Genomic DNA, 27,284 nt, shown 5'->3' with positions numbered 1-27,284 from the left:
TTACTGAGGTAAACTTTCTAATCTGAATGACTTTCTATCCTGAAAGCATAGAAATGGCCATTTCAACAGTGTAGAAACACTAGATGTACTACCTCCCCATTCACTGACTGTCTATGGAGTAAAGAGAGCACTTCCTGTACCTACTACATCCACTTGAAAGGTGGCATGGCGTAGACAGTGCAGGACCGAAGGGCAAGGAAGTGTGCTAGTCCTGGCTTTGCCAATTTTTAAAAAAACTGTATTAACTATCGGAAAGTCATTTAACCTTTCTTTGTCTCATTGTCCTTTAATCAAAAGATAATGTTTTCCAGCCAACTTGTTTTGATAAACTAAGATAATATAAGTGAAAACATAAATGCAAAAACCTCCAAAAGGGAGGGTGCATCTACCTAGTGAAAATGTAATGATTGTTTTCCTAAGTGTCTACAATAAAAACTACAGTTTATAGATGTGGTAACAAATAATTACAATTGTTCTAAAGAATAGCTTATGAACTCTAAGATTATGTTCTCAGCACCAGAAGGAGATAGTTAGATAAAACTAAGTAGCATACAGAAATAAATGGTAGTAAGACAGGTATAGTCTATAGGAAAGAGCTAGAGCTAGAGCTAGGATAAAGATAAGAGAAAAAAGAAACAAACATGTTAACATGAGAAAACTTTCTCAGAAGCATGAAAAGAAAAAGAAAGCATAAAAATGAGAGGTCAATGAAGAGCCAAAATGTTACTCACTCAAGAAGATAAAGTAAATTTATTCCTATTGTCAACTACTTTATAACTTTTGCAATTTCAACCACTAAACACATTTATGCTTTTAAAGTTACATCTGTGAAATAAAAGAGCAACTGACTTTATTTTAAGGGTTCCGGCATCCCACAGCCAAAAACAAATAGTGCCATCTGCTCCAGTAGAAGATAGGTATCTCTTTGAGCCATTGCACAATGGTGAGAACTGAAAAACAATCAAAGAAAAAAAACAAAACATCTTTACAAGAGTGGCACAGTCCAAATAATAAACCCATTTTTCACCATGCAAATAGCAGCAACAGAATTAAAAACGTCGAGAAATGACAAAGGTCATGACTACCAAGTTATCTAAAGCCATGTATTTATAAAGAAAAAAGTAATATTCCTTTGTCTTAGTAGATTTTATACAATGAATTATAAAAGTAACTTCTCAAAACTTACTTTAAATTATAATAAAAATGGATAGTACAAGGATTAAAACAAGTACCTGTAGTGATGTTATAGATGCACTATGGCCCTGAAGAACAGCCAAAGGTGCGCATGTTCGAAGACACCAGACTCGGATCATTTTATCACAACTTCCAGCTGCTATCATGGTATTCTCATAGTTTACAGCCATGTCTGATATTTCAGCAGCATGTCCTCTTAAAGTAGCTAACAATCTGCCATCATCTGTGGCCCAGATTTTCACAAGACAGTCATCAGAACCCTTAAAATAAGAATAGCAAGTAACAGAATTAACTCTATATATTTTAATTCAAAATCTTAACAAAGATAAAGAAATCATATCTTTACACCCACTTCCCAACAATTATATTTTTAAGAACTGAAAAGTATTAAACACTTGTGTTATCAATTGTCCTTTACACAAGGCTATTTTATTAAATTACTCACTTATAAAGAATATCCAGGTGCACACATCTAACAGAAGTAGGATGTTACCATTAGCTAACATTTATCTATTAGCCCTTACCTACCATCCATAATAACTTTTATCTGGAATCTTGTGAAAGAACCTGAATTTCTGAAGTAAGAAAAAAAAATAATTGTGAAAATAAATGTAATATACAATAGTGACTAATCCTATTTATGGTATTATGTTATATAAAAATAAAAGTAAGCTAATTTGGGGCTTTTTCCCATAAGAAGCTAAAAATGTTTCCTATCATTGATCTTCAGCTAAACATACATATAAAGTCAGCCAAAGCCAGTTACCAGAAAAAAATTTTATCTGTAGGAAATGAATAAAAAAAACATAAATTACTTGTTTATGCTACAACAGCAAAAGAAGCTCAGGAAGAAACTGTAAAGTATACGGTGCATACTATGAAGACCTACATTTACAAATAAACATTCCAATTTCACACAGCCAGAGTAGAGATTAGAACTTTTAGGCTTTATTTTTACTTATTTTTTTCATTCTCAAAGTTTCCTTACTCATCTTATAGCTTATACTCTATTCCCAATCTCTCTTTATAGCCCCCTACTTTATATTATTAAAATGTTTTAAGTTTTGAGTATACAAAAAAGGTAAAGAATATTATCATTAACCCCATATATCCATTTTCTAGATTCAAAATTTACCAACCAGTTTCAAAGGTTGCATATATTAAAATTCTTCACAACCTCACTTTTTTTTTTTTTTTTTTTTTTTTAAAGCACCAATGTAGCCGAAACCGGTCTGGCTCAGTGGATAGAGCGTCGGCCTGCGGACTGAAGGGTCCCAGGTTTGATTCCAGTCAAGGGCATGTACCTGGGTTGCGGGCACATCCCCGGTGGGCGATGTGCAGGAGGCGGCTAGTCGATGTTTCTCTCTCATCGATGTTTCTGACTCTCTATCTCTCTCTCCCTTCCTCTCTGTAAAAAATCAATAAAATATATTTAAAAAAAAAAAAAAGCACCAATGTATCTAGACATTATTCAGAGGACCTAAAAAAGCAAATGATACTAGTCATCTGCTTTATAATTAACAGATATGGCATATAAATGATCACATGGTATTAACAGAACATGTTAAATGCTGTACTTCTTAACCAGATTCTGCCAACACTACCCAGAACACTCTCAACCACTAAACCAGCTCTTCAGATTGAGCTTTGAAGCAAATTAAACATCTCCCAACCACTAAAGACTAGTACTAAAACTTAACTTTGGTAAAGTATCCACATTAAAATCTGATATTACCATCATGTTCACTTTATCTCAGTCTCTTCATCTACAAAATAAGAAGGTTAAAAGGGATGATCTCTTAGGTTCCCTCTATCTTTAAATTGTGACTTATGCATTCATTTATCCAACTGCTTGTCATTAAGTATGTGCCAAAACCACTGAAGATACAAGGATAAGATACAAAACATGGTATTCCAGTCCTTATGAAGCAAGGCAGAAGAGTGTAAATGCAGTAACATGACCTAAGGGCTATACAGATGAGATCCAAACAAGGAAGCAGCCTGTTTTTCCTGAGAGGTGGAGAGGTAAGATCTGGAAAGAAAACCAGATGCAGTGATGCTTAAACAGTCTCATGCATGACCACGCAATGTCATGTAGTAGCAAATGTCTGGGTTCATGAACTGCTACACCAACTTTCTAGATGCTTGACCTAGGGCAAGTTACACATGCTTCCTGTGCTTCTGTTTTCTTATTTGTACCTATCTTTTAGGGTTGTTGCAAAAACTATGAGTAATGAAGGCAGAGTGACTGGTGCACAGTAAAAGCTATATATGGATCATCTACCGGAACTGCTTTTGTTGGTGGTACTATTCTATTCTTATTTTAATAATATTCTTATTGGTTTAAAAAGAACAAATATTCCATATGGTGACTAGAGAGAAAAGTATGATCAAAGTCATGAAAAAAATGTTAGTTCTTTAAGAAACTATAAGTAGTCTAAGCTAACTTAGAGTGTGAGGTGAAGGCATAGGATATAGTCAGGAAAAAACTGTGAAGGACCTTTTATGGTATATTAAGGAATATGGCATAAAATGAGGATCACTTTAAGGGTATCAAGAAGGTGAGTATCAAAATCAGATTTGTGTTTTTCAAAGGTCATCCTGGCATCAGTGGGAATTAGGCTAGAAAGTAGAAAACTAGGTGAAAGTTGTTAAAATAGTACAGGCAGAAGAGAATTAGTGATAAAACTGAGATTATTACAGAAGAGAAAGATCAGAAGAGGCGAATAGAAGAGCTATTTGGGAAAATAGAGAAATGACACTGTATCACTGCTATCTAGGGGAAGTGAAGAAGAAACTATATTAAACTATGACTTTCAGAAAGCTGGTTTACCTGGCACATGGGAAACACACTAGGTATTTGCTGAGTTAAAAAATGGCTTCCAAGTATTCATTCAACTCTCAATTTCACTGCATTCCACAAATTAAGTCAATTTATTGACCTTCTATTAATTAAGGTGATATCTGGCTCTAACCTACATTCACAACAAAAATAAAAATTTAAGTATGCTAATACAGGTAGAATATATGAAAAAAGTAAATTCACAACATCTCATTATGCATCACATTACTGATACAATTCATTTTGTTCTTTTGTATCTGAGTAATACTTTGCTTTCGATTCTACTGCAGAAGGTGTTTCACATATTTTTCATGTTAACAGGGGAAAAAAGCCCACAGCTTTTTAACCAAAATTTTATTGAAAGCTAGAGGCCCAGTGCATGAAATTCGTGCACGGGTGGGGTCCGTAGGCCTGGCAGGTGATCAGGGCCAATCAGGAGAGGAGGTGACAGTGACCAAGCTGGGTGCTGAAGGAACAGACACCAGATGCCAACGCTGTCCTCAGCGCCCCGCCACCCCTCGGTTCCCTGCCTCCCCTCTCTCCTAACCTCAGTGCTGCGCAGCCAGTGGGGGGCCTGCTGGCTGGGGGAGGGAGCAGGGAATGTTTCCATCCCCAGTTTGGAATGTGCAGGAGGCAGCCAATCAATGATTCTCTATCATCACTGATGTTTCTATCTCTATTTCCCTCTACGAAATCAATCAAATATATATATATATTTAAAATGCAAGCTTTTTAGAGGAAGAAAGGTAGGGCAAGGAAGCTATTGACAGGGGGGCATTTGAGATCTTGCTAACATTTCAGATAGGATAACATAAGGTGGTCCTCAGGGTGTGACAGGTGAGGAGTGGCAGTTGGGTGGAGCAGGGCACTGCGGGTTGAGGAATGGGCTGTAATGACTGAGAATGTCTGTGACAGTGACACCGAGCATGTGTTCGGGCCATTGCTGGAATCATTCATCCCCAAGCGGTTTTGATTCTGGACAGGAGGGAAACATGGAGATCAACAGGCCTTTCTTAGCTTAGAAGGTCAAGCAGGAGGCAGGAGCGGGCTACCCTGCTTCTCTACAAATGTAAATATGTAGTGTAACTGCACATGGATGTCAGTCACATGGCCAAATCAATGCCCAGCCAGCGCTGGGGGGGACGGGCTGAAGCCACACCCCCAAGCACTGGCAGTTTGTGAAGGGGTGGGCAGGAAGCCAGAAGCTGGACACCGAGCTGATGTGGTGCTATTGGCCAGGGAGGCCGAAGCCACGCCCCCAAGCACACTAGTCTAGGAAAGGGCGGACAGGAAGCCAGTAGTTGGAAGTAGCTGCAGTCACTGGTGAGTGCCTGTGTCAGCCAGGCCAGGTGGGGCCTGGGGAGGCCTTTCCCTCCTGGAGCCGTTCTTCCCAGCATGGCAGCATTGGGCATTATTTTTGATTTTCAATTAATTTTTTTTACTGGAAAGCAAGCTCTGAGCTTGCGGTTCCTGGGATCTCTGGGCCATAGATGCGCCTCCAGGCCTCACTGTGCCCCCCTCCCCCTCCTCCTGGGTTGAGCGTCTGGCCCCTGGTGGTCATTTTGCTCTTAGGGCTTTTATTATATAGGACAAGAGTGGCAACCTATGATCTAAAAATCCACCTCCAAGGACTTTTCACTGATTAAAACCTAACAAAAAGACCCACTATGTTCATATTGAGTTCATTATTTAGTAATGTTAACAATTAAATATTACTTTATAATTTTACTCTATTTAGACAAGTAATAAAAAAAAAAAATGAAAACAACAAAAAACACTATGCACATTTTCACTGAGTGTGAATTATCCCAATTAACCTTTCTTTTCTTCCATTAAATTGCAGGAGAGAAATATTTATAAGTTACCTGTCAGGGAAATTTCTCTTCACTATCCTCCTTCCATGATCCTATAGAGTAGTTATCTCCACTCTCACCCTTGCTCCCCAGAACTGGTAGAATTTGAAATAGAATCCTAAAGCAATTTCTATTCCATGCATCATTAATTGTAATAACTGATTTATTTTAATGGGAATGTGAAACTACGGATGATTTGACAAATTCATCTATTTCAAAATGACTATCAGAAATATAAATATACTTAAATAATTAAAAAGGACTGCAAAAGAAGAAAAATTAAATTTACTGGGAAAACACTTATTTTTAAAATGTATTTTTTACATTGATTTCAGAGAGGAAGGAGAGGGAGAGAGTGATAGAAACATCAATGATGAGAGAGAATCACTGGTTGGCTGCCTCCTGCACACCCCCTACTGGGGATCATGCCAGCAACCCAGTCATGTGTCCTTACCAGAATCAAACCCAGGACTATTCAGTCTGCAGGCCAATGCTTTATCCACTAAGCCAAACCAGTTAGGGCTGGGAAAATATTTTTAAAAGCACTATAAATGTGTTTAAATCAAATGTGAAAGGACAAAATTCCCATAGAGAGAATTTTTGAACAGATGACCTTTTTCCCACAAGCCTGTCTCAAATGTTAATGAGGTCAATAATAAACCAAAGAGTAGGACAGTGCAGTCTTTCAATCAAAATGTTAAAAAAAGAATTATGGCACTAACAGGTTTGGCTCAGTGGCTAGAGCATCAGCCTGCGGACTGAAGAGTCCCGGGTTTGATTCCAGTCAAGGGCATGTACTTTAGTTGTGGGCACATCCCCAGTAGGGGGTGTACAGGAGGCAGATGATCAATGTTTCTCTCTCATCAATGTTTCTAACTCTCTATCCCTCTCCCTTTCTTTCTGTAAAAAATTAATATATTAAAAAAAAAGAATTATGGACATTAAAATAAAAGCAATGTTATGGTAATGGTGAAAGGGGCTCGGCAATCGATCGCCCCAAAGAGAGAAGCCCCACCCACCCTCTGCACAGCGATCAATTGCAGAGCCCCGGCTGGGTGGGCAGGGCCTCCCTCTGCTGGGCTATCAATAGCGGAGCCCTGCAATTGATCGCCCCAAAGAAGGAGGCCCAGGCTACCTGGCCGGCAGCGCTGCAGTGGGTGGGCAGGGTCTCCCTCTGCGGGGCAGCCAATCTGGGGGCCTGCAATCAATCGCCCCCTAGAGGGAGGTCCAGGCCAGCCAAGCAATCCCACCCCAAGCCTGTCACCCACAGAGGGAGGCAACGGGTAGCGGGGGAGGGAGGAGGGGGGCACGGTGCTGCACAGATGGCAAGCAGTGGCAGTGGCAAAAGTGGAGCCAGCTGCCGGCAGCCTGGGGAAGGAAAGCCCCCATAGGCCCTGATCATGGGCCAGGCCTAGGGACCCTACCTGCAGGGTCCCGGACTGCAAGAGGGCACAGGCTGGGCTGAGGGGCACATCCCCCCATGCACGATTTTCATGCACCAAGCCTCTAGTATTGAAATAAACAACAAAGAAATTAGATGATTCTAACCTTAGCAAGTAAAACAAGTATCTGAGGATTATTTCTTAAAAGGAGGGAAGGGATAAACAAAAAAAGGAACCCCAAAAAAGTAAGGCAAGTTTATAGAAATATGAAAGAATAAGAGCAATAAGAAAAAAAGGTAAAAATAAAATAAAATCCGTGAGCAACAGTGAAAGTCCTAATAAAATAAGATAGTATGATTTTAGAAAAACCCCAGCTGACAACTTTTTTCAGCCAAGTTCCAAGGCTTAGGAGAAAATAAAGTCATTTATCGGTTGCTAGAATTACGAAATGGCAAGGTGAAAAACGTTGGGAGTACAAAGTATAGTGGAAGTAAGAAATTCAGCTAAAAAGATTTTATCTGAGGAAGATAAGAGTGTTTTAAAAATGCCTGTTAAGGAGGTTTGAATTTAACCTGAAGAGGTAACTACAGAAGAATTTTATGCAGACAAGACATTGTCACTATACTCTTTGAGCCACAATGTTTTATTTTTTGCCACAATGTTTTAAGAAATGCATAATCTAGCTAGGTACAAAACTAAAAATGCTTTTTAAAAAAATTCATGTAATGCCAAGCAAACAGCAATGGATCACTATTTTCACTTTTCAATAATGAAAACCTCTTATAATAACTGTGAAAGTATGTTCATTAATATGTTACCATTTGTCTATGTCAAAATGTACCATATTATGCATAAACTGAAAACATTACAACAATAAGAATGTATAGCTTTAGTTTACTTAAATCCCCAAACAAAATGTGACACCAAATATATAGTAGTGTGTTTTCTAAAAATGTCAAAACATCTTCAATGCAAAGACGAAGCCAAGGAAGCTTGGAAGGAAGGAAGGAAGGGAGGGAGGGAGGGAGGGAGGGAGGGAGGGAGGGAGGGAGGGAAGGAAAGGAAAGAGGGAGGGAAGGAAAGGAAGGAGGGAGGGAGGGAAGGAAGAAAAGGAGGGAGGGAGGGAGGGAAGGAAAGGAGGGAGGGAGGGAGGGAGGAATAAAAGTACCTTTTTTTTCTATCCTGAGAAAACACACACCCATATAGTGAAAAGTCCTGGTAAGAAAGGGTGGTACTTAAATAAACCTTAAATTTGCCTAAGAATAGGAATTTAGTTTGAAGTACCCTATAAATTTGCTTATTCCATCACCATACCTAAAGAAACCAGGTACATAATGATAAACCCTGTGCCTTTAAGACAATCAATATACACCTTAGCTTAGGACAGAGAAAGAAAACAGAAGCAGGCTCTTACTCCAGAATCATTGTTATTTCTTTTAATACTTTTAAGGAGATTATGAAAATAGTGGCACCAAAGACCTTTTCTTCCTGCATACATCTGAATCTAACAATACAGGTAATTCCTATTTTATTTGTCTACCAAATACTAACATTCTCCGAAAATAAAGCATAAGGCAATGTCTAGTACACACTTGGCTTTGGTAAGCTGGTAAAGAAAAGTCCCACAGGTCTCTGTGACAAGGCTTTCTCCTCTACTTTGTTATGTACTTGGGTATTAATATTCTCCTTAAAACCTAGAAAAAATCTCCTACCTATTTATATGAAAACATTACGAAATAACTTCAGACACAGGACTTTGAATAAATTAAATTCTATGCAGACTAAAGCAGAACCTAAAGTCTATAAAAATTTAATAGTTTCTGAAAGACAAGTTTTAAAGGGTTTATATGCATTTCTTTATTTAAACTAAAAGCTAGAAGATTAGAGGTGACAACTATGTGATCTGTTCAATGAAAAGTGTACAGGGTGGAGCAGTACATGACAAAGAATGTTGGACTTCTGCAAGCAAAAAACTGCACACAGTTGGAAACAGTACAGTAGGTTACTTCTGCTCAAATGCCCTTAAAATTAAAAAGTAGACCTATAAACCTTTCCCTGCTAAGAGAAGCATCAATCGTGAAGATCAACCAAAGATTATTACTTTGACAAACGATATAAGAAATATGTAATTTCTAAACTTCTATCTTGGAGAATTTGTTGTTTCTTGTCAGAACAAAGAAAATTCTTATTTCTCTTGCTACTACTACATAGCTTTATAAGTCAGATTTCACCTCTTGGAGCCATTAGAACAAATAATTAAATGTTTAAAATACTATGTATTCTACAATGTCATTTTCTTATTTAAACTAAAAAGTATTCTTGCTCTTCAAGCAGCTACAAGTTGCTTACAATTTAAATTTAGTTCAATGTTCTTTTTTTTCCTTCTTTAAGAAAATAGCACTGGTTTTCTTTCCTACCAATCTATCATTTTCCTTACAAATTACCCTAAACTTCAGTAACAAGCCTTTCAACATATGCTCAATTTTCTCAGTCTCTGTCCACCTAAGGCTAATCAGTAATTTTTTTTTTTTTAATCCCTAACTGGTCTGTATTCATCATTCTTTTCCTCTACTATTATTGTATCACTCATGTCTAGAACCCAATCCATTTCCTAACCAAGATTCTTAGCAGATAAAATATTTCACATTGAAGAGTAGGCTTTGTTCATTCTGAAACCTAATTAACTATCTTTCCAAATAGTCAAAATAAGCTGCTCTTTATATATCCCATCTTCATCTACTTACTCATCTATATCTCCTCCTTAAAAACCACTCCATATCAATGATCTCTTCTCATAACTTTAAGTCGGCTCTCCTAGTTCCTTCCTCTTGACCCACACAATATTTCACAATTTTTTCTTCCTATGAATTACCATCCTCTAGCTCTTTCCATTACTAACAAACTTACTGAATACTTACCATCATCCCTACAAATACCTGTCATACACTTTTAAAACATAATTTTTTAATTCCAAACTTAAGAGTTTAAGAATAATGCCAATATCCTCCGTATCTCATCACCCAGACTCATCAACTATTAACAATTCACTACATTTGCTCCAGCACCACCTCTCTTCAATTCCTATCTCTCAACACACACACACACACACACACACACACACACACACACACACACACATGCACACGTGTGTTTTTCTGCACCCTTTAAGAGCAGGCTGCAGACTTCATGTCCAATCACTTCCAAATAGCCTAGACATATTTCTCTAAGATAGGAACACTCACCTACATAAGTTGGGAAGTTGATATTGATAAATCTGCCATCAAATCCTAAGGCCCCATTCAAATTTTGTCAACTATCCCAGGAAGGTCCCATTTTCCTTTTTGCCAGGATCCCATATAGCAACACTTGTTACATTTTAGTTATATTGTCTCTTTACTCTATCTGGAATACTTCCTCAGGCTTTCTCTGTGTTTCTCGTCCTCAGAAATTTATAAATAATACAGAGCTTACATTCTGTAGACGACCCCGACCCTTAAGTCTGTTTAATGCAGTGGTTCTCAACCTTCTGGCCCTTTAAATACAGTTCCTCATGTTGTGACCCAACCATAAAATTACTTTCGTTGCTACTTCATAACTGTAATGTTGCTACTGCTATGAATCATAATGTAAATACCTGATATGCAGGATGGACTTAGGCGACCCCTGTGAAAGGGTCGTTTGACCGCCAAAGGGGTTGCAACCCACAGGTTGAGAACCCCTGGTCTAATGTTTCTTCATGATCAGACCCAGGTCTTAGTGACTTGGTATATCCCACAGACAAGATGCTGTTTTTCTCAGTGTAACACTTCAGAGGACACATACTGTCAAGCCATTCCCACCACTAATAAAGTGAACTTTCTTTAGTTAGTGTTTCCAAGGTTTCTACCCTGAAAAGTTGCAGTTTTCCCCCTTTTAATTGATTAGTATACTTAATTAAATAATATCGTGTGGAAACACTCCAAAATTATGCCAAGATCTTCAAACTAAGATCCTCAACCAGTGTTAGCCTTCATTGATGACACACAAATGAATCAACCAGTACTATGATGGCTGCTAAACCATCATTTTTTCTAAATTATTAGTTGGCATTCTACTGTAAAGAGGTTTCCCTTTCTCTTTCACTAATTCATTTACCTATTTAAAGCAGAATCACTCATGCATTTCTATTTTAGCCAATGGTAATAAAACAATCAAGGTCTCTGTCCTCACAGAACTCAGTAAAAGATACAAGAAAAACGTTATAAAAATAAAAATTTCAGAGAATGATATTACAGGAAAAATACAGGAATGAGACAGATACTGGTGGAGTAGGGGCAGGAAGGTAAGCAGGGAAGAATCTGTAAGAAAGTGGCATCTGAACAGAGAACAGCTAATACAGGAATAAGACAAAGAATTATTTTGAAGCAGGCAATTCCAGGCAAAGGAAATAGCTCATACAAAAAGTCTGTAAGACATTAATGGGTTTTGCAAGTTTCTAGTACAAAAATAGACCAGTGTAACTGAGCCACAGAAGGAAATCTGTCCTATAGACATTCGCACTTATCTCCTCTATCAGAGTCTACTATTCTTTTTTTTTCCCTAATTGAATGGTTGATTCATTCATTTCTTATGCCCACTGTATGCACCAGATACTCTATAAGGCACTATAGATCTAATAAGGTTCAAGAAAAAGTCTTTCCTATTAAGAAACTCTTAATTTAATAGACATCTAAAAAATTTTTGCAACATAGTAGAAAATACAATATAATATAAGTATGAAGTTCAGTGGTGGTACTCCACATTCAGAAAACAGCCTTTCTTTGTCAACTGTCAAACTTTTTGGAGTATAAGTCTATATCAAGTCTCTTCAGCTTTTCAATTCCTAACACCCCTCCTCAGTGCATTGCAATCTCACTCCTATCCCTAATACTAAGTTTCTCTTACCATCTATAATAATAAAAGTGTAATATGCTAATTAACCAGACGTCCTTCTGGATGACCTTCCAGACGAAGCTGGGCTGCAAGGAAAGCCTGGGTCCCGGGTGCCAGAGGGAAGCTGGTGCTGGAAGCTGGGGGAAGGAATGCCTACTCTGGCGTGAATTTCATGCATAGGGCCTCTAGTCTCTACTATAAACTGGATTAGTTACCTATCTCTCCTCTGTATCTTGAGCAGTCTCTGTCTTTTTACATTATATCAATATTGTCTGTTGAAAATCTGTGAACTCTCTAGAAGATACTATGACTTTCATTGCTATACCCTAAGTGTTTCAGAACAGTGTCTGGATCCTAAAGACTGAAGTGTGTTAAAAGAATGCATAACCTTGGGGGGGGGGGGGGAGAGGGAGGAGTGGTGGGTAGGGTCAATTTGGGAAAAGGGAAACATATGTAAAACTTTAGACAATAAAAAAATGCATAATTTCATATTCCTTATCATAACTTATTGCCTTTATGTTAATATTTTATGCTCTTTTTCCTTATTTTGAAAAGAGAGATACATTTTGTTTCTAAAAGGGAAGGGGAGGATGGATGATCTTTTTATATGGTCCTCAACGTACTTTTGTATTTTGAGTGAATGGCTTACTCCTGAGAGAATTTGTTAATTCTACTTTTCTTAGGTAAATATTGTTTAAGGCAATGATTCTGAAACCAAGTAAAAATAATTTAAAAACTAAGAGAGAGAATTAGAGATCAAGTACTACTTGGTAATTATGCTAGCGCCCTCCCTGGGTTCTTCTCATTTTTTACTGGGAAACATCTATGATTAAATATTCTGGTATAAAATAATGGCAAAACTTCCTAATACAGAATTTCACTTATCAATTACAATGATTTCAGTTTAAATCTTGTATAACATCCTATATAATAAAAGGCTAATATGCAAATTGACTGAATGGCGGCACACCGGCTGCTATGACATGCACTGACCACCAAGGGGCAGACAGACACTCAACTCAGAAGCTGCCCCCTGGTGGTCAGTGCGCTCCCACAGGGGGAGCATTGCTCAGCCAGAAGCCGGGCTCACAGCTGGCGAGCGCAGCGGCAGTCAGACATCCCCCAAGGGCTCCCGGACTGCGAGAGGACCACCCCTCCCCGAGTGCACAAATTTCATGCACTAGGCCTCTAGTTTATAAATAAGATTCTTACATGGATAAAAAAATAAAATTTAAATCTATCTATGAAATTAAGACCAGCAGGTAAAACTTAATGACTGTTTACTGTACATCTTGTTCTATACTAATTATATACATTATTTCATGTAATCCCACAAAACTCCTATTACTTATTTCCCCTCCCACTTTTTTTGAGATGAGACACTGGTGATTAGAGGGGTGAGATCATCTGTCCATGCTAAACTAAACTGCAAGGAAGTGGTAAAGTTCTGACTTGAACTAAGAGTAGTCCCTTAATGCCAAGTTGAGGCTCTTAACCACACTGCTATCTAAACTGCCTCTACCTGTTCCTACTCAGAAAAAACTCAAGAGAATTAGTCCCTTGGCAAAAGCTTTCAAATACATCTGCACAAAATCCTTTGTAGTAAATGTACAAAGTCTTAAGACACATAAGACATAAATAGGAAATAGTGGCTAGTCTACTATTGAATTGCTATTCCAATAAATAACAAGTGTGACCCCTCACTGGAATGAAAGACGGTATTTTGAGTGAATGGCTTATTCCTGAGACAATACTATGATCTACTATCAGTCATGCTCTACTATCCAAAAGCCTTATCCTATCACTTTTCAAAGCATTAGTCAGTGGCTAGTGTGTTCCCAGTGGAATGAGGAAACACACACCCAGCAGCCATCCCACTTTATAGTTATGAACAGTGAACACATATTTACCCTACCTGCCAAATGAGGGGTTAATCATAAGAATACAAGAAAATTTTAAATAATAGACTCTCATATTTTTGCATTTCTATTCACAAGGAAACATTTTGGAATCTGTAACTGCAAATCACCAATAAAAAATTACAAATGAGACAGATTTGGGCACAATTAATACATTGTATGCGGGAAACGTATTTATACGTTTTACATTGACTGGTAGTAGAGCGCGGGACACGTATTAATACGTTTTTTATAGACTAGCGGTAGAATGCGGGTAACGTATAAATACGTTTATTTTTATACTTTTTTATTACTCTAAAGGGATGCTAACATGCAGATATACGAATTCCAAAGGACAAAATTTGGGTCTGTAACACATACAATGGTGAATTATGTATGTACTTCCAGGTATAACGGTAATCTATTCAACTGCGTAGAGTCATCCCTTCACACAATTCTCTGCCTCGCCACGCATTCAGTGCGATTCTAAGAAAAATAATTCAGTATACATTTTATAGTAAATCACAAAAAGTTTCATTGAAAAAATATGTAAAACTAAAGTTATCGTAATTTTACTGAATGTTGCCATTTGCACAAAAAATTAGCAAAAATGGCCCGCGCCACCTGTTAGCGCGCGATAAAAACTACCCGCAAACAATGTGTTAACAAATTGTATCACATATGTAAAACATCAACATTTTTAGACTCTTGTTGAGACCATATAAAATAATAGTGATAATTTTCTCCCTTCATTTATATCAGGGGTTCTCAAACTACAGCCCACGGGCCACATGCAAATACAAATACTGTATTTGTTCCTGTTTTGTTTTTTTTAATTCAAAATAAGATATGTGCAGTGTGCATAGGAATTTGTTCATAGTTTTTTTTTTTAAACTATAGTCCAGCCCTCCAATGGTCTAAGGGACAGTGAACTGGCCCCCTGTTTAAAAAGTTTGAGGACCCCTGATTTATATCTTCAACAAAGGAAAATAACTGAAAACAGTTTCCTCTTCACATATCGTTCCTGTTCCCCAAATCAAATGATCTTAAAAGTAGGAATTACACATTTAGAATAGGAGCTGCAATTTTTTTTCTATACAGAGCCAGATAGTAATTACCTTAGGCTTTGTAGTCATAACTACTTAACTGTGCTATTGCAAAAGCAACCATAGATAATACATAAACAACTAAGCATGTCTATAATTGAATAAAATTTTATTTCCAAAAACAGGTGGTAGGTTAGACTTTACTCACAGTAGTTTTCTAACCACTGATTCAGAGTGGGGGAGTCTTCCAACTCTGTACCTACCGCTCTAAGTAAACTTATGAGAGTAAAAGCATTATTATTGCACTCCACTTCCCTAAAATAATTTCTAGATTATTGACCTAATTCAAATCTTTAAAAAAGAATTCCCACAAGGTACTTTACACACAAAGACTAAGGAATTATGTATTTTTTTAATCTCAATGTAATGGCATAACTTTTTAATCACCAAAATGAAGTACAAACACAATGTAATGCTTTTTTCTCATTATTACAGACTACTATTTTTGAAAGAATTCTTTTAAATGTTAGAAATAAATTATTCATTTTGTTTTGAAAACTAAATTTAAATATTAGTATAATAAATTTGAAAAAGCTGTATGTAATTATTGTTGCAGATGTCAGAAACTTTAGCAAACAGATATACCTATTCTTCACAGTGAAAATAACCTTGGTTAGAAAATTTAAAAATTTTCACTTTTATGCTGCTTCCTAGAGAACAATGGAAATTAAAAAAAAAAAAAAAAGGTAACGGGGGGAATATTAAGGTAGAAAATGACCTACAACTACCTGGAAAGAATTAGAATCAGGGAAAAGATATGTATAAAAATCTCTCTCACATCCTACTGGTTTACCGATGACTGGATATACAAGTACAGGATAAGTAGATATAAATAAATCTCAGTTTATAAGCATGTTTACTTAAAAGAAGAAATCCATAACTGTCCCAACTGTGTAAAATTCACAGCTGCTTGCTTCAAAGACAGAGACAGGAATTTCCATTTTAACTTCCATTTGCTGTTTTCTTATTTCAAAAGAAATTAAGAACTTTGTGAGTAATTTAATTGTAAGTACAAGTATTGTTAATACGGAAAGTATTACCCTTAGTAGATGTAATAGTTAAGATGTCCAAAAATAAATTGAAATTCCCCCCAAAATAATTTTCTCACCTAAAACTGAAAACCAGTGCTTTTCTCCATTCAACAAGTTAAAAGAATAAAAAATGAACCCAAAGAGCCTCTTTGAATACAACATCATACACGTTAAAGAGTGAGGTGTTAAGGAGAAAAGGTAATAAACAAAGCATGTTAAATATGCTCAGAATTTTTTCTACCACAATTTTAAAGGGAAATTTCCCATAGATTAGCTGTTTTCTACAAGTAATATAAAAAGATATTTAGTAGTCTCCTCTAATACGCTTAACATACTTTGGAAATGCCCTTGGGTTTAAAATTAAAGTTATTATTTGACATTTTCCAAAATTTCAAACTATATATTTGAAATAATGCTGGGAATTACACTTATCCATGATGCGGGACTTTAATATAGCTGTGACTGTGATATAACATGTCTTTTAGGAATTTTCCAAACTTGGATAAAGTCTAGTCTTAAGTAAAATCTTCTGTGAATAAGCTAAATTACCCAAATTTCCAGTTTTTTATTAAAAGGAAAAATAAAGGTTTTATCCGAGGTTCAACTATATGAAATGTTTCTTCAATTTTACATATGAATTAAGATATTTTTAAAATTACTTACAGTAAATATCCGTCTGCCAGTTCTATCAAAAGTTACACAGTACACAGACGACAAATGTCCAAGAATTCGTTTATGCATTTTCATGTGCTGATATACTGCAGTTGGAACAAGTCGCTCAAGCCTGTATTTCCCATTCAGCCTCCTTGAAAACAAAGTATCCGCTACCAAGAAAAAGGAGGAAAATATTTATAAATCAGAAATTATTTTTAATTAATATGTTGATAATAACAATGCTTTCTAATGTATATGGCTCCTAGTTAAAAGTCTCCAAAACAGTCATAATAAAAACATATTATGTCACCTGAAATTCATTAAGTTAGGCACTTTTATCCTCATTTTACAAAGTATCAAATTCATTTAAATGGCATGTCTAAAGTCACAAATATGAAGCTAGAATTTAAATTCAGGCTTCTTTATTCAGTTTTAATCTCATTTTATATGATATTATTTCTTTAAAGGTCTCTATGAGATAGGTTTTCTTACAAAAGCAGTTAAACTGGATCCAGTAATTTTTAGATTTTATCATTTAGCAATTCCTAACCACACTAATCCTGACACGCCAAGTGATGCTTTTAAAAACTACAAATGAAGACAAAAGAATAATTCACTGCATTATTTTTTAAAATTAAAATGGTGATCTTGACAAACAACTGTATGAGTGATTCCTTCTCTAAAACCTATTTGCTCTTTTTTCAACTAATCCATTTTAACTATCTTTCAAATATAACTGAAATTTACTTCACTGCAGCACAAAATGTTCTCTTCCAACTAAATTATGACTGTACTTATCTTCTATACTGATAATTATGAACAAAGAATACGTTAATAAACATATGCTGACTGATCAGCAGGCACACTATTTACCTACATATTTTTAATATAAAGCTTTATTTCTAACTGTAAGTGCCATCTAGTAAGCACTAGACTAGATGGATAGTAAGTACTATAGTTTCTCACTTGAGTTTAGTACCAAAGATAATTAAGTATATATAAAAAATGCTATTTAAACTAGATTTAGAGCCTAGCAATTATTGATGAGACACAAATATCTCAATTAGAGCGTACAGAATACCAGTATTTTTTTATCCACATACAATAAATGTTTGTATATTTTAAGTATTTGTGTATTTGAAAGCAAAAAAAAAAAATCTTGGGGACTGGTGAGATTTAAAGAATATTTTACAATAATATTTCAAGAAATAATTACATTATCCTTATGTTCTTTTACTGTATCAATCATTTTATATTCTAACTAGAGGCCTGGTACACGCATTCGTGCCCCAGTGAGGTCCCCCGGTCTGGCCTGCGCACATTCCCTGAGGGATCCTGGATTGCGAGAGGGCGCAGGCCAGGCTGAAGGACCCCACTGGTGCACAATTGGAACCAGGAAGAGACCATAGGAGAGCTCCAGGGCGTGTCCAGCCTGACTCGCCCAGTCCCATATGCCGGACCCCAGCAGCAAGCTAACTTACTGGTTGCAGCATCGGTCCCCTGGTGGTCAGTGCATGTCATAGAGACTGGTCAAACAGTCAAACGAACGGTTGGACACTTAGCACGTTAGGCTTTTATTATATAAGATAGCCTAGAGGCCCGGTGCATGAAATTTGTGTGTGTGCGCATGGGGGTGGGGGGTTCCCCTCAGCCCAGCCTGCCCCTCTCCAATCTGGGAGCCCTCGGGGGATGTCCAACTGCCGGTTTAGGCCCGATGCCAGGGATTGGACCTAAACAGGCAGTTAGACATCCCCCTCAAAATCCTAGACTGATGGCTCCTAACCGCTCACCTGCCTGCCAGCCTGATCGCCCCTCACTGCCCCTCCCTGCCGGCCTGGTCACGCCTCACTGCCCCAACCACAGGCCTGGTTGCCCTTACTGTTCCCCCTTTCCAGCCTGGTCGTCCCTCACTGCCCTTGCTGTCAGCCTGGCTGCCCCTAACTACCACCATCTGCCAGCCTGGTTGCCCCTTACTGCTCTCTCTGCTGGCCTGGTCCCACCTTACTGCCCCCCCACCAGCCTGGTCGCCCTCAACTGCCCCCCCCCCCGCCAACCTGGTCACCCCTTACTGCCCCCCCACCAGCCTGGTTGCCCCCAAATTCCCCCCTGCTAGCCTGGTCCCCCCAAACTGTCTCCCCTGCCAGCCTGGTCACCCCACGCAGCCTGCTGTTCGGTCATCTGTCCAGTTGTTTCGGTCGTGACAGCCCCTAGCTTTTTATATATTAGGATTATCTCTCCTGCTGTTAACATATAAGTTCTACACAATAATCTATTTCAACATCTATGAATATCTAAGATAAACTTTAACAACTATGAATTAGTATATTTAGGCTTAAGTTGGTTATACAGTGATTCAATAAGTTTCTAATAAGGCCTGACACATCTTTCCTTACGCACAGAAATGGCCTGGTAAAAGACATCCTCCAGTACTTTGGCTCCAAAGTGATTTAGAACAGGCATCACATAAAAGCACAGACATCAACTGTCTTGCCAAACAATAATGCAAATAATCTTATCCTAAACAGGCAGTCAGACATCCCTCTCAATGACATTTGAGAAAAACTAAGAATCAATGACATTTCTGTAAGAAAATAAGTGATGAGCCCTAATTGGTTTGGCCCAGTGGATGGAGCATCGGCCTGTGGGCTAAAAGGTCCTGGGTTTGATTCCAGTCGAGGGCATATGCCCAGGTTGCGGGCTTGATCCCCGGGGGATGGGGGGGGGGGGGGGGGCGCGGGCGTGCAGGAGGCAGCCAATTGATGAATCTCTCTCATCACTGATGTTTCTATCTCTCTCTCCCGTTCCCTTCCTCTCTGAAATCAATAAAAATATATCAAAAAAAAAAGAAAATGTGATGACATATCACAAACACTGACAGTGTTACAAAAACATAGTTTAATTCCCTCCAAAATTTAATAAAATTCTAAAAATGTCAAATTTTATTAAAATATTTAACATTGTTCACATATAAAAAAGGATTGTTGGTGGTAATTATAAGATCAAAACTATTATTTTAATGATGATCAAGCACTTGATTGTGTATTGGAATTTTTTAACTGAATATTTTGTAAAGATCATTTGGAAAATCAGAGTTGGTAAAGTATTTTCTAAGCAAAAATACTTCCCTCAGCTAAAGAGAAAAAAATATTACTGCTCTCTTAAACAGTTTTTACTAAATCTTTACCTAAAGTTCATTTTCATTGAGAGTCAACTGAATAAAAAGATTATCCTCTCAAAAAGTTACTTTACAATCAACTTCTCAAGTAAAACTTTCCAGAAACATAACATTAAGTGCAATATGTTTACAGTTAAAATTATATTCCACACTAGCCTGTTATGCTTCACTACCAATTAACTACTAACTATCAACATATGACTGTATCCTAAGTGAGAAGAAGGTACTAGCCACAATCTTGCTCTCAACCAAATTACAAACTGGTGCAAATGAAAGATATGACCTACAGAGAGTCCAGTATATAGAATTTTCAGGTAATAAGTTGGTAATTCAAACTTGATACAGTGAGTTAGAAAAAGAAATACAAGTATGATTCAATAGTTAAAGTTCAATTTGAGGGGGCTAAATTTGAAGGTCTGACCAGATTGAATAATTTCTACAAAAGTAGACAGAACAATGTTATAGGACTCCTACTTAGTAAATTCACATTTTATTTTACTATACAATTTGCATAATGTGTTTCCCTTACCAGATCGAAAGTACCTTAAAGACAGAAATTCTGTCATATACATGTTTCTTACAACTGAGTGTAGAGCCTTTAAAATAAAAATGTATATAAATGAATTTTAGTTAATATGATACCCAAGATGGTTCAATTTAATTTATAGTTTTATAGCAGAAAGGCAAATGGCAACTACTCACTTTCTAAAGAAACTGTTAGTAGACTAATTGGATTTGAGTAAAAGAGGAAAGAAATGTCTCTTGGATTATAGGAACTCCTTAAATTTTATTAGACTAGAACATCAATTTTCTAAATGAGCTTGATTACAGATATAAGAGGTCACAAAGAAATAAGTTCGTTCTATGACATTACAATAGTTTAACCTTAAATCAAGCAGCATATATAGCTTCGTTTTAAAAAGCACATTTATTTTCATAGGTACAGTGATGAGAAATATTCTTAAATTAAGCCTGCCAAAGCAAATCTCTATCTCTACTTGGAAAATTCTTTCATATCCAGGGCCAGTTAAAATGTCACCTCCTCTAGGAAGACTGTAGTCAATATAACTGGTTGCCTTGCAACACTTACTTCTCTGCTCAAAAGTATACCACTCTTCATTTCATTCAGAATAACACCAAATTTCTTATACACCAGTCTACCAAGGCCCTGCATAATCTTGTATCCCATCACCTCTCTGACCTCACCTACTACTCCCCCTACCCCTTATTTGCTCTGCTTCAGCCACTCCAATCTTCCCCATTCTTCCAACACATCAGGTATGCTCCTAATTTAGTATGTTTGCACTGGCTATTCCATCTGACTAGGATACTCGCCGCCACATATGTCTAATTCCTTGACCTACCACTTCAAGTCTTTCTTCACGTGTCTGTCAACAAGACCTAACCTAATCAGCCGAATGAAAACTGCAACCGATTCCCTACCACCACCATCCATAACTCCTAATCCCTCTTTATGTAGCTTTATTACTGTTCTTTGTCCATCACTTATCACCTGATGCTTTAAATTAATATGCTTATTATGTTCACTAATTATTTCCTATATTCCCCACTACACTATAATATGTTCTATGTGGGCAGGATTTCTGTCTGTTTTGCTCTTTGATTAGCTTAAGAACAGTGGTAACTGGCACTTAGTAGATGATCAATATATATTTGGTGAATTTAATGAAAAAGTTACATGTTAGTAAAACAATTAGGTTTAAGAATAAAACAAAAATGGAGGATTTCTTTATCGTACAGGTTCCAGATGGAAACTATTTCTAAATACTCCTTCATTTCAAATGCCCTGCTAAATGGATTTAATTTGGAGGGAAAAAGGAGTAAACATATTTACTCAATTTTCCAAGTAAATAGACCAGTAAATGAAATAAACATTCCAGAAATCACAGCTATCCATTTGAAATATCACTCTCTTTAAAGTTTGAAGACAGAAAAGGAGCAAAATAACAAGTGTAATTTATAGCAAATCATTCAGAACAATCTTTGAAGTCAAGTCTATGTGCAAAAGTCTACAGAATTAATTACCAGAAATAAACAAAAGGCCCATGATTTCTTCATGTTAGATATAACTGTGTACACATATCTAAACAGTGATTCTTCTTATCTACTACAAGCCCGGTGCATGAAATTCGTGCACTCAGAGGGTGGGGGGTAGGGTTTCTCAGCCCAGCCTGCACCCTCTTGCAATCCGGGAACCTTTGGCGGATGTCCGACTGCCAGCTCAGGCCCGCTCTCCCTACGGGGAGCGGGCCTGAGCTGACAGTTGGACATCCTTAGCACTGCCACCACCGCTGCTGTGCTTGCCAGCCATGAGGCCAGCTTCTGACTGAACGGTGCTCCCCCTGTGGGAGTGCACTGACCACGAGGCGGCAGCTCCTGCATTGAGTTTCTGCCCCCTGGTGGCCAGTGGACATCATAGTGACTGGATGTTCTGCCATTTGGTCAATTTGCATATTAGCCTTTTATTTTATACTAGAGGCCTGGTGCATGAAATTCATGCACAGGAGGGGCGGGGTCCCTCAGCCCGGCCTGCACCCTCTCCAATCTTGGACATCACTCTGGCAATCCGGGACTGCTGGCTCTTAGCCACTCACCTACCTGCTTGCCTGATCACCCCTAACTGCCCTCCCTTGCCGACCTGGTCGCCCCTAACTGACCCCCATACCAGCCTGATCGCCCATAACTACCTCGGCCTTAGCCCCCGCTACAGTGGCTTTGTCCAGAAGGACGTCCAGATAGATTTCTGGTCTAATTAGCATATTACCCTTTTATTAGTACAGTAGGTCCTCGGGTTACACTGGAGATGTTCCTACAGCATGACGTAACGTGATTTTCACCGTAAGTCGGAACCCACCTACATAAGCACCTATGTCACTCACATGAAGAACATACACAGCAGTAATGAAGTGAAACAGTAAAAAAAATTTGAAAGAAAGATAACAACTCCTGGCCTTTACTTGTGGTTAATAAATTATAAAGTCATAAAGCACATATGTACATATGTCAAAATGATGGAACTTTTTTTTTTATAAACACTAAATGGGAGATGGCAACGTAACCACAAAACGACGTGTCAAGTCCGACGTAACCCGAGGACTGTCTATATAGATAGGATTACTTCTCAAGTGCTAGGATGATAAATTAAATTGCTCCCCAACTCACGTTCTCCTAATTCAAACATAGATTTTTCAAGAATTGATTTATTCCTCTAATCATAATACTAATGCATACTCAATGTAGAAAATAAAAACAAAAAAGAAAAATCCATAATTTTAGAATTCTGCAAAGGTTTCCTTCATAAATAGCATTTTAACAGCTATGCTATATTCCTAAATGAAATAAGAATAAGGCATTAAGTTCAACATACTTGTGTTGAAATTTGACATTATGATTGACTAGAAACAAGTTCCTCAACTTTAATTTCTCCAGTTATATTTCTAGGAACACTTTCCATAATATACTTTGCTCTCAATATTATGCTGTTTCTTGACATCTCACGATTTCAAAATTTTTACATAGTCAATTCTGTCAATATTTTTCCTTTTGTTTGTAATTTCTTCTGCTGTATTAATATGAAAAGTCCTACAAGCCAACAGTACAATAAATAACCACTTTCACATTTTTTAATTTATGTTGGCTTAAATTTATTTTAACTTAAATTTCCTTAATATAGCTGGAGCTTCAGTATATAATTTGAAGTGAGTGAAGATTTGGAGGGAAGGTTTTTCTTCCCCAAATGATCAACCATTTATCCCAGCCTTTTCATTTATTAATCCTTCTGTTAAATTTTGATTGTCTTATATACATATTTCTGTGTCAGGTCACTGATAATATGTCTATTTATATGCCAGTACCAAAATTTTAACTTTATACATAATAATGTTTTAATATTGATCTGGCTATTTTACATTATTATGTGTTCATTTTGAAATGTCTTAGTCTTGATTATTATCTAATTTGAGGATCACTAAAAAGTTTTTAAAACTTCAATTTGTTGTATATGTGTATAAACCATGGTGAAGTCCTAGGTGGGGGCTGGGAGGGGCCAATGGCAGAAAGAGGAGACATCTGTAATACTTTTTTTTTTTTTTTAATATATTTTATTGATTTTTTACAGAGAGGAAGGGGGAGAGAGAGAGAGTTAGAAACATCGATGAGAGAGAAACATCGATCAGCTGCCTCCTGCACATCTCCTACTGGGGATGTGCCCGCAACCCAGGTACATGCCCCTGACCGGAATCGAACCTGGGACCTCTCAGTCCACAAACCGACGCTCTATCCACTGAGCCAAACCGGTTTCGGCTATAATACTTTTAACAATAAAAATGACTGCAAAAAAATTAATGTGTTGAAAATATAACTTTAATTTCATTCACTTATAAACAATTGACACCTTTCTATCCAGGAACATGATGCTTTCTTCTTATAGTTGAGACCAAGTTTTCAATGCAGAGGATTTTAGAAAAAGATAAACATAAAGTTACCATAGTTTTTCTCACTATACAAATCTGTGCCATTTGAACTAAGTTTCATGGGTGGTAAATGGGTAGCTGCCAGAAAAGAGCATCTGCAATACCACAGTAACTACATTTTTTAGGACATTAGAATAATAAATAATAAAATCTCTGCAAGTAAGAACGAACATAAAGCAGAAATACCATAACCCCAGCCCTTCTAAATTTTCTTCTCCTTCTGCAGACACATGGTGTGACTGCAATAATTTATCTAAGATCAATAACCATTGTTTAAAAAGATGAGTTGAAAAAATTAAATTACTATTAGTTAACAAAAATGCAGAGGTTTTTAAAATTTTTTTTAACCGTTAACAATATGATATGCTGTACAATGTCTACTACAGTGTAGGAAAGTTGTTCCCCCTTAACAATCAGAAATGAAGGGTTCCAGAACTAGTGCCTATTAACTTCTATGAGCTCATGAAATCAAAGCCTTAGAGTAAGTATAGTGACTACAAGAAGAAGCATGTGGCTGTCAGATCCCAAAACCTGAAAACCAATTTTTGTGCCAGTACCAGAATTAAATAGGAGGCAGAGATGATAAAATATGTAAGTCAGAAGGTATTTTAGTACAACGTGGGCTCTTTTCTGATTACCAGAATTAAATAGGAGGCAGAGAAGATAAAATATGTAACTCAGAAGGTATTTCAGTACATGTGGACTCTTTTCTGATACAGAAAAAGGGATACTCGGGTCAGAAATAACACCAGAGTACTTTACCAAAGAGTAATTTGATTAAGTTTTATTAAATTCATTTTTGTACTATATTTTGACTTATTTTATTTTGTGATTCTACTTTAAGACCTTAAAAGCTCCCAAAATTTCTGAAAATAAAATGCAAAAGTAGCTATAACTTATAATCAATAACCACATAAACAATTCCTAAATTACAGTACAAAAGATAAATTCTGAATAATCATTTTCATCTCCATGGTCTGTGTTAATAAATGTTTTCTAAATGTAAGATTAATACAATGGCTAAACTCTTAACTATAAAACAAGAGTTTGGGAACCTATAAAACTAAACTTTAGTAAACTACATAAAAAAATTTTAGTAAAACTTTTGTAAAGCAAGACCACATAAAAATAAATTTCAAACTGATCTACCTTTACATGGGCTATTGCTTCCAGAACACCCCTTATGGATACTCAAGTCCCTTATATAAAGTAGTATAGTATTTGCATATAACCTACACATACCATCCCGTATGTTATACGTTGCCTCTATATTACTTATAATACCTAATACAGTGTAAATGTTATGTAAATAGTTGTATTGCTTAGTAAACAATAAAAAAGGTCTGTTCATGTTCAGTACATGTTCAGTATAGATACAACCATCATTAGCTTAACTACACAGTATACATCAGCAACATGCAACATTTTTTCTCAAATATTTTTGATCCATGGTCGGTTAAATTCATAGATTCAGAACCCATACATATAACCCACAAAATAATGCTACATCCATGACCAGGAACTAAGAGGGCAATTTCTAACTAAATAAGATGATTTTTCTTTCTCTCTCTCTCTCTCTCTCTCTCTATATATATATATGTGTGTGTGTGTGTGTGTGTGTGTGTGTGTGTGTGTCTGTATGTGTGTATGTATGTGTGTATATATATATATGTGTGTGTGTGTGTATGTATATATATATATATATATATATATATATATATATATATGTATGTATATATATGTATATACGGTATTAGTGATCCCAGAATTCCTATCAAATATACTGTGTGGTATAAAGTATTTGATAAGGCATATAATTTTATTCATTTTAAGAATCACAGCCCTAACCGGTTTGGCTCAGTGGATAGAGCATCGGCCTGTGGACTGAAGGGTCCCAGGTTCAATTCTGGTAGGGGATGTGCAGGAGGCAGCTGATGGATGTTTCTCTCATCGATGTTTCCAACTCTCTATCCCTCTCCCTTCCTCTCTGTAAAAAAAAATCAATAAAATATATATTTTTTTTTAAAAAAAAGAAAGACCTACAAAAAATATTCTAATGAAAAGGAGATATGACTGTGAGGGTCAAAAAATTGCTACATAATTCACTAAAAGAGAGGTTATGATAAAACCAAAAGTGAAATGGCTTTGATGAAGAGAAAAGTCACCAGGACTTAGAGCTAGAAAGAGTCTCTTATTAGAAAGACCTCAGGAATCTGATGGCAGAAAAAGGCTTATCTATAGCAATTAACAATGTGGATAAACGTCAAAATACGAAACACAGTGTGGGAAGAAAAAGGGCTACAGAATACAAATTTCATGCACTGGGCCTCTAGTCTCCAATAAGAAAACTGAAGAACAAAATGTAACTTTCCCAGAGATGAAGCCCAAGTTTGAATTCAAACAGTATGATTCCAAAGAGCACACTCTTACTATGCTGCCTAGGAAGAAAACTATTAGGAAAAAAGACTGAAAGAAAACATACCAAAGTACTAATAACAGATAATCAGCGAGACTGACTGATATTTGAGCTGCTCTTTTTTTTCAAGTTTTCTCCATTGAGCATATATTCATTCTGCTTAATTTTTTAATTAAAGTATAGCTCAACCTACTGCATGGAACTCAAGAGCAATATGAAAAAATCTAAATTGTCTAAAGAGATTAACTTATATTTAAAAACTGAGAAAAATAGGCCCACAGATAAAGATGTAAGGAATTTAAGTTTATTTAACCATAAAAAGGAAACTG

At 36.7% G+C, this 27,284-nt stretch overlaps 1 protein-coding gene across 10 annotated transcripts in view; it reads right to left on the bottom strand.

Moving 5' to 3' along the window:
* LOC118660241 (pleckstrin homology domain interacting protein) overlaps window positions 1-27,284 on the bottom strand; it is a 155,914-nt gene that overhangs the window by 91,430 nt on the left and 37,200 nt on the right. For 5 of the 10 annotated variants that reach the window (XM_036317433.1, XM_036317432.1, XM_036317435.1 and 2 more), the window contains exons 7-9: window positions 16,881-17,041; window positions 1,233-1,454; window positions 850-950 (exon numbers count right to left, since the gene is read on the bottom strand). In XM_036317433.1, the coding sequence (XP_036173326.1) occupies window positions 850-950; window positions 1,233-1,454; window positions 16,881-17,041 (484 nt within the window). Of the gene's footprint in view, window positions 1-849; window positions 951-1,232; window positions 1,455-1,718; window positions 1,770-16,880; window positions 17,042-20,575; window positions 20,637-27,284 lie in introns of those variants that run through there. The other 5 variants (XM_036317436.1, XM_036317438.1, XM_036317439.1 and 2 more) reach the window with 5 other exon arrangements.

This window comes from Myotis myotis, unplaced genomic scaffold, assembly GCF_014108235.1.
Source record: "Myotis myotis isolate mMyoMyo1 unplaced genomic scaffold, mMyoMyo1.p scaffold_m19_p_7, whole genome shotgun sequence".
NCBI lineage: Eukaryota > Metazoa > Chordata > Mammalia > Chiroptera > Vespertilionidae > Myotis > Myotis myotis.
Note: the sequence above shows the minus strand (reverse complement) of the source record. Positions and strands in the feature narration are given on the sequence as shown.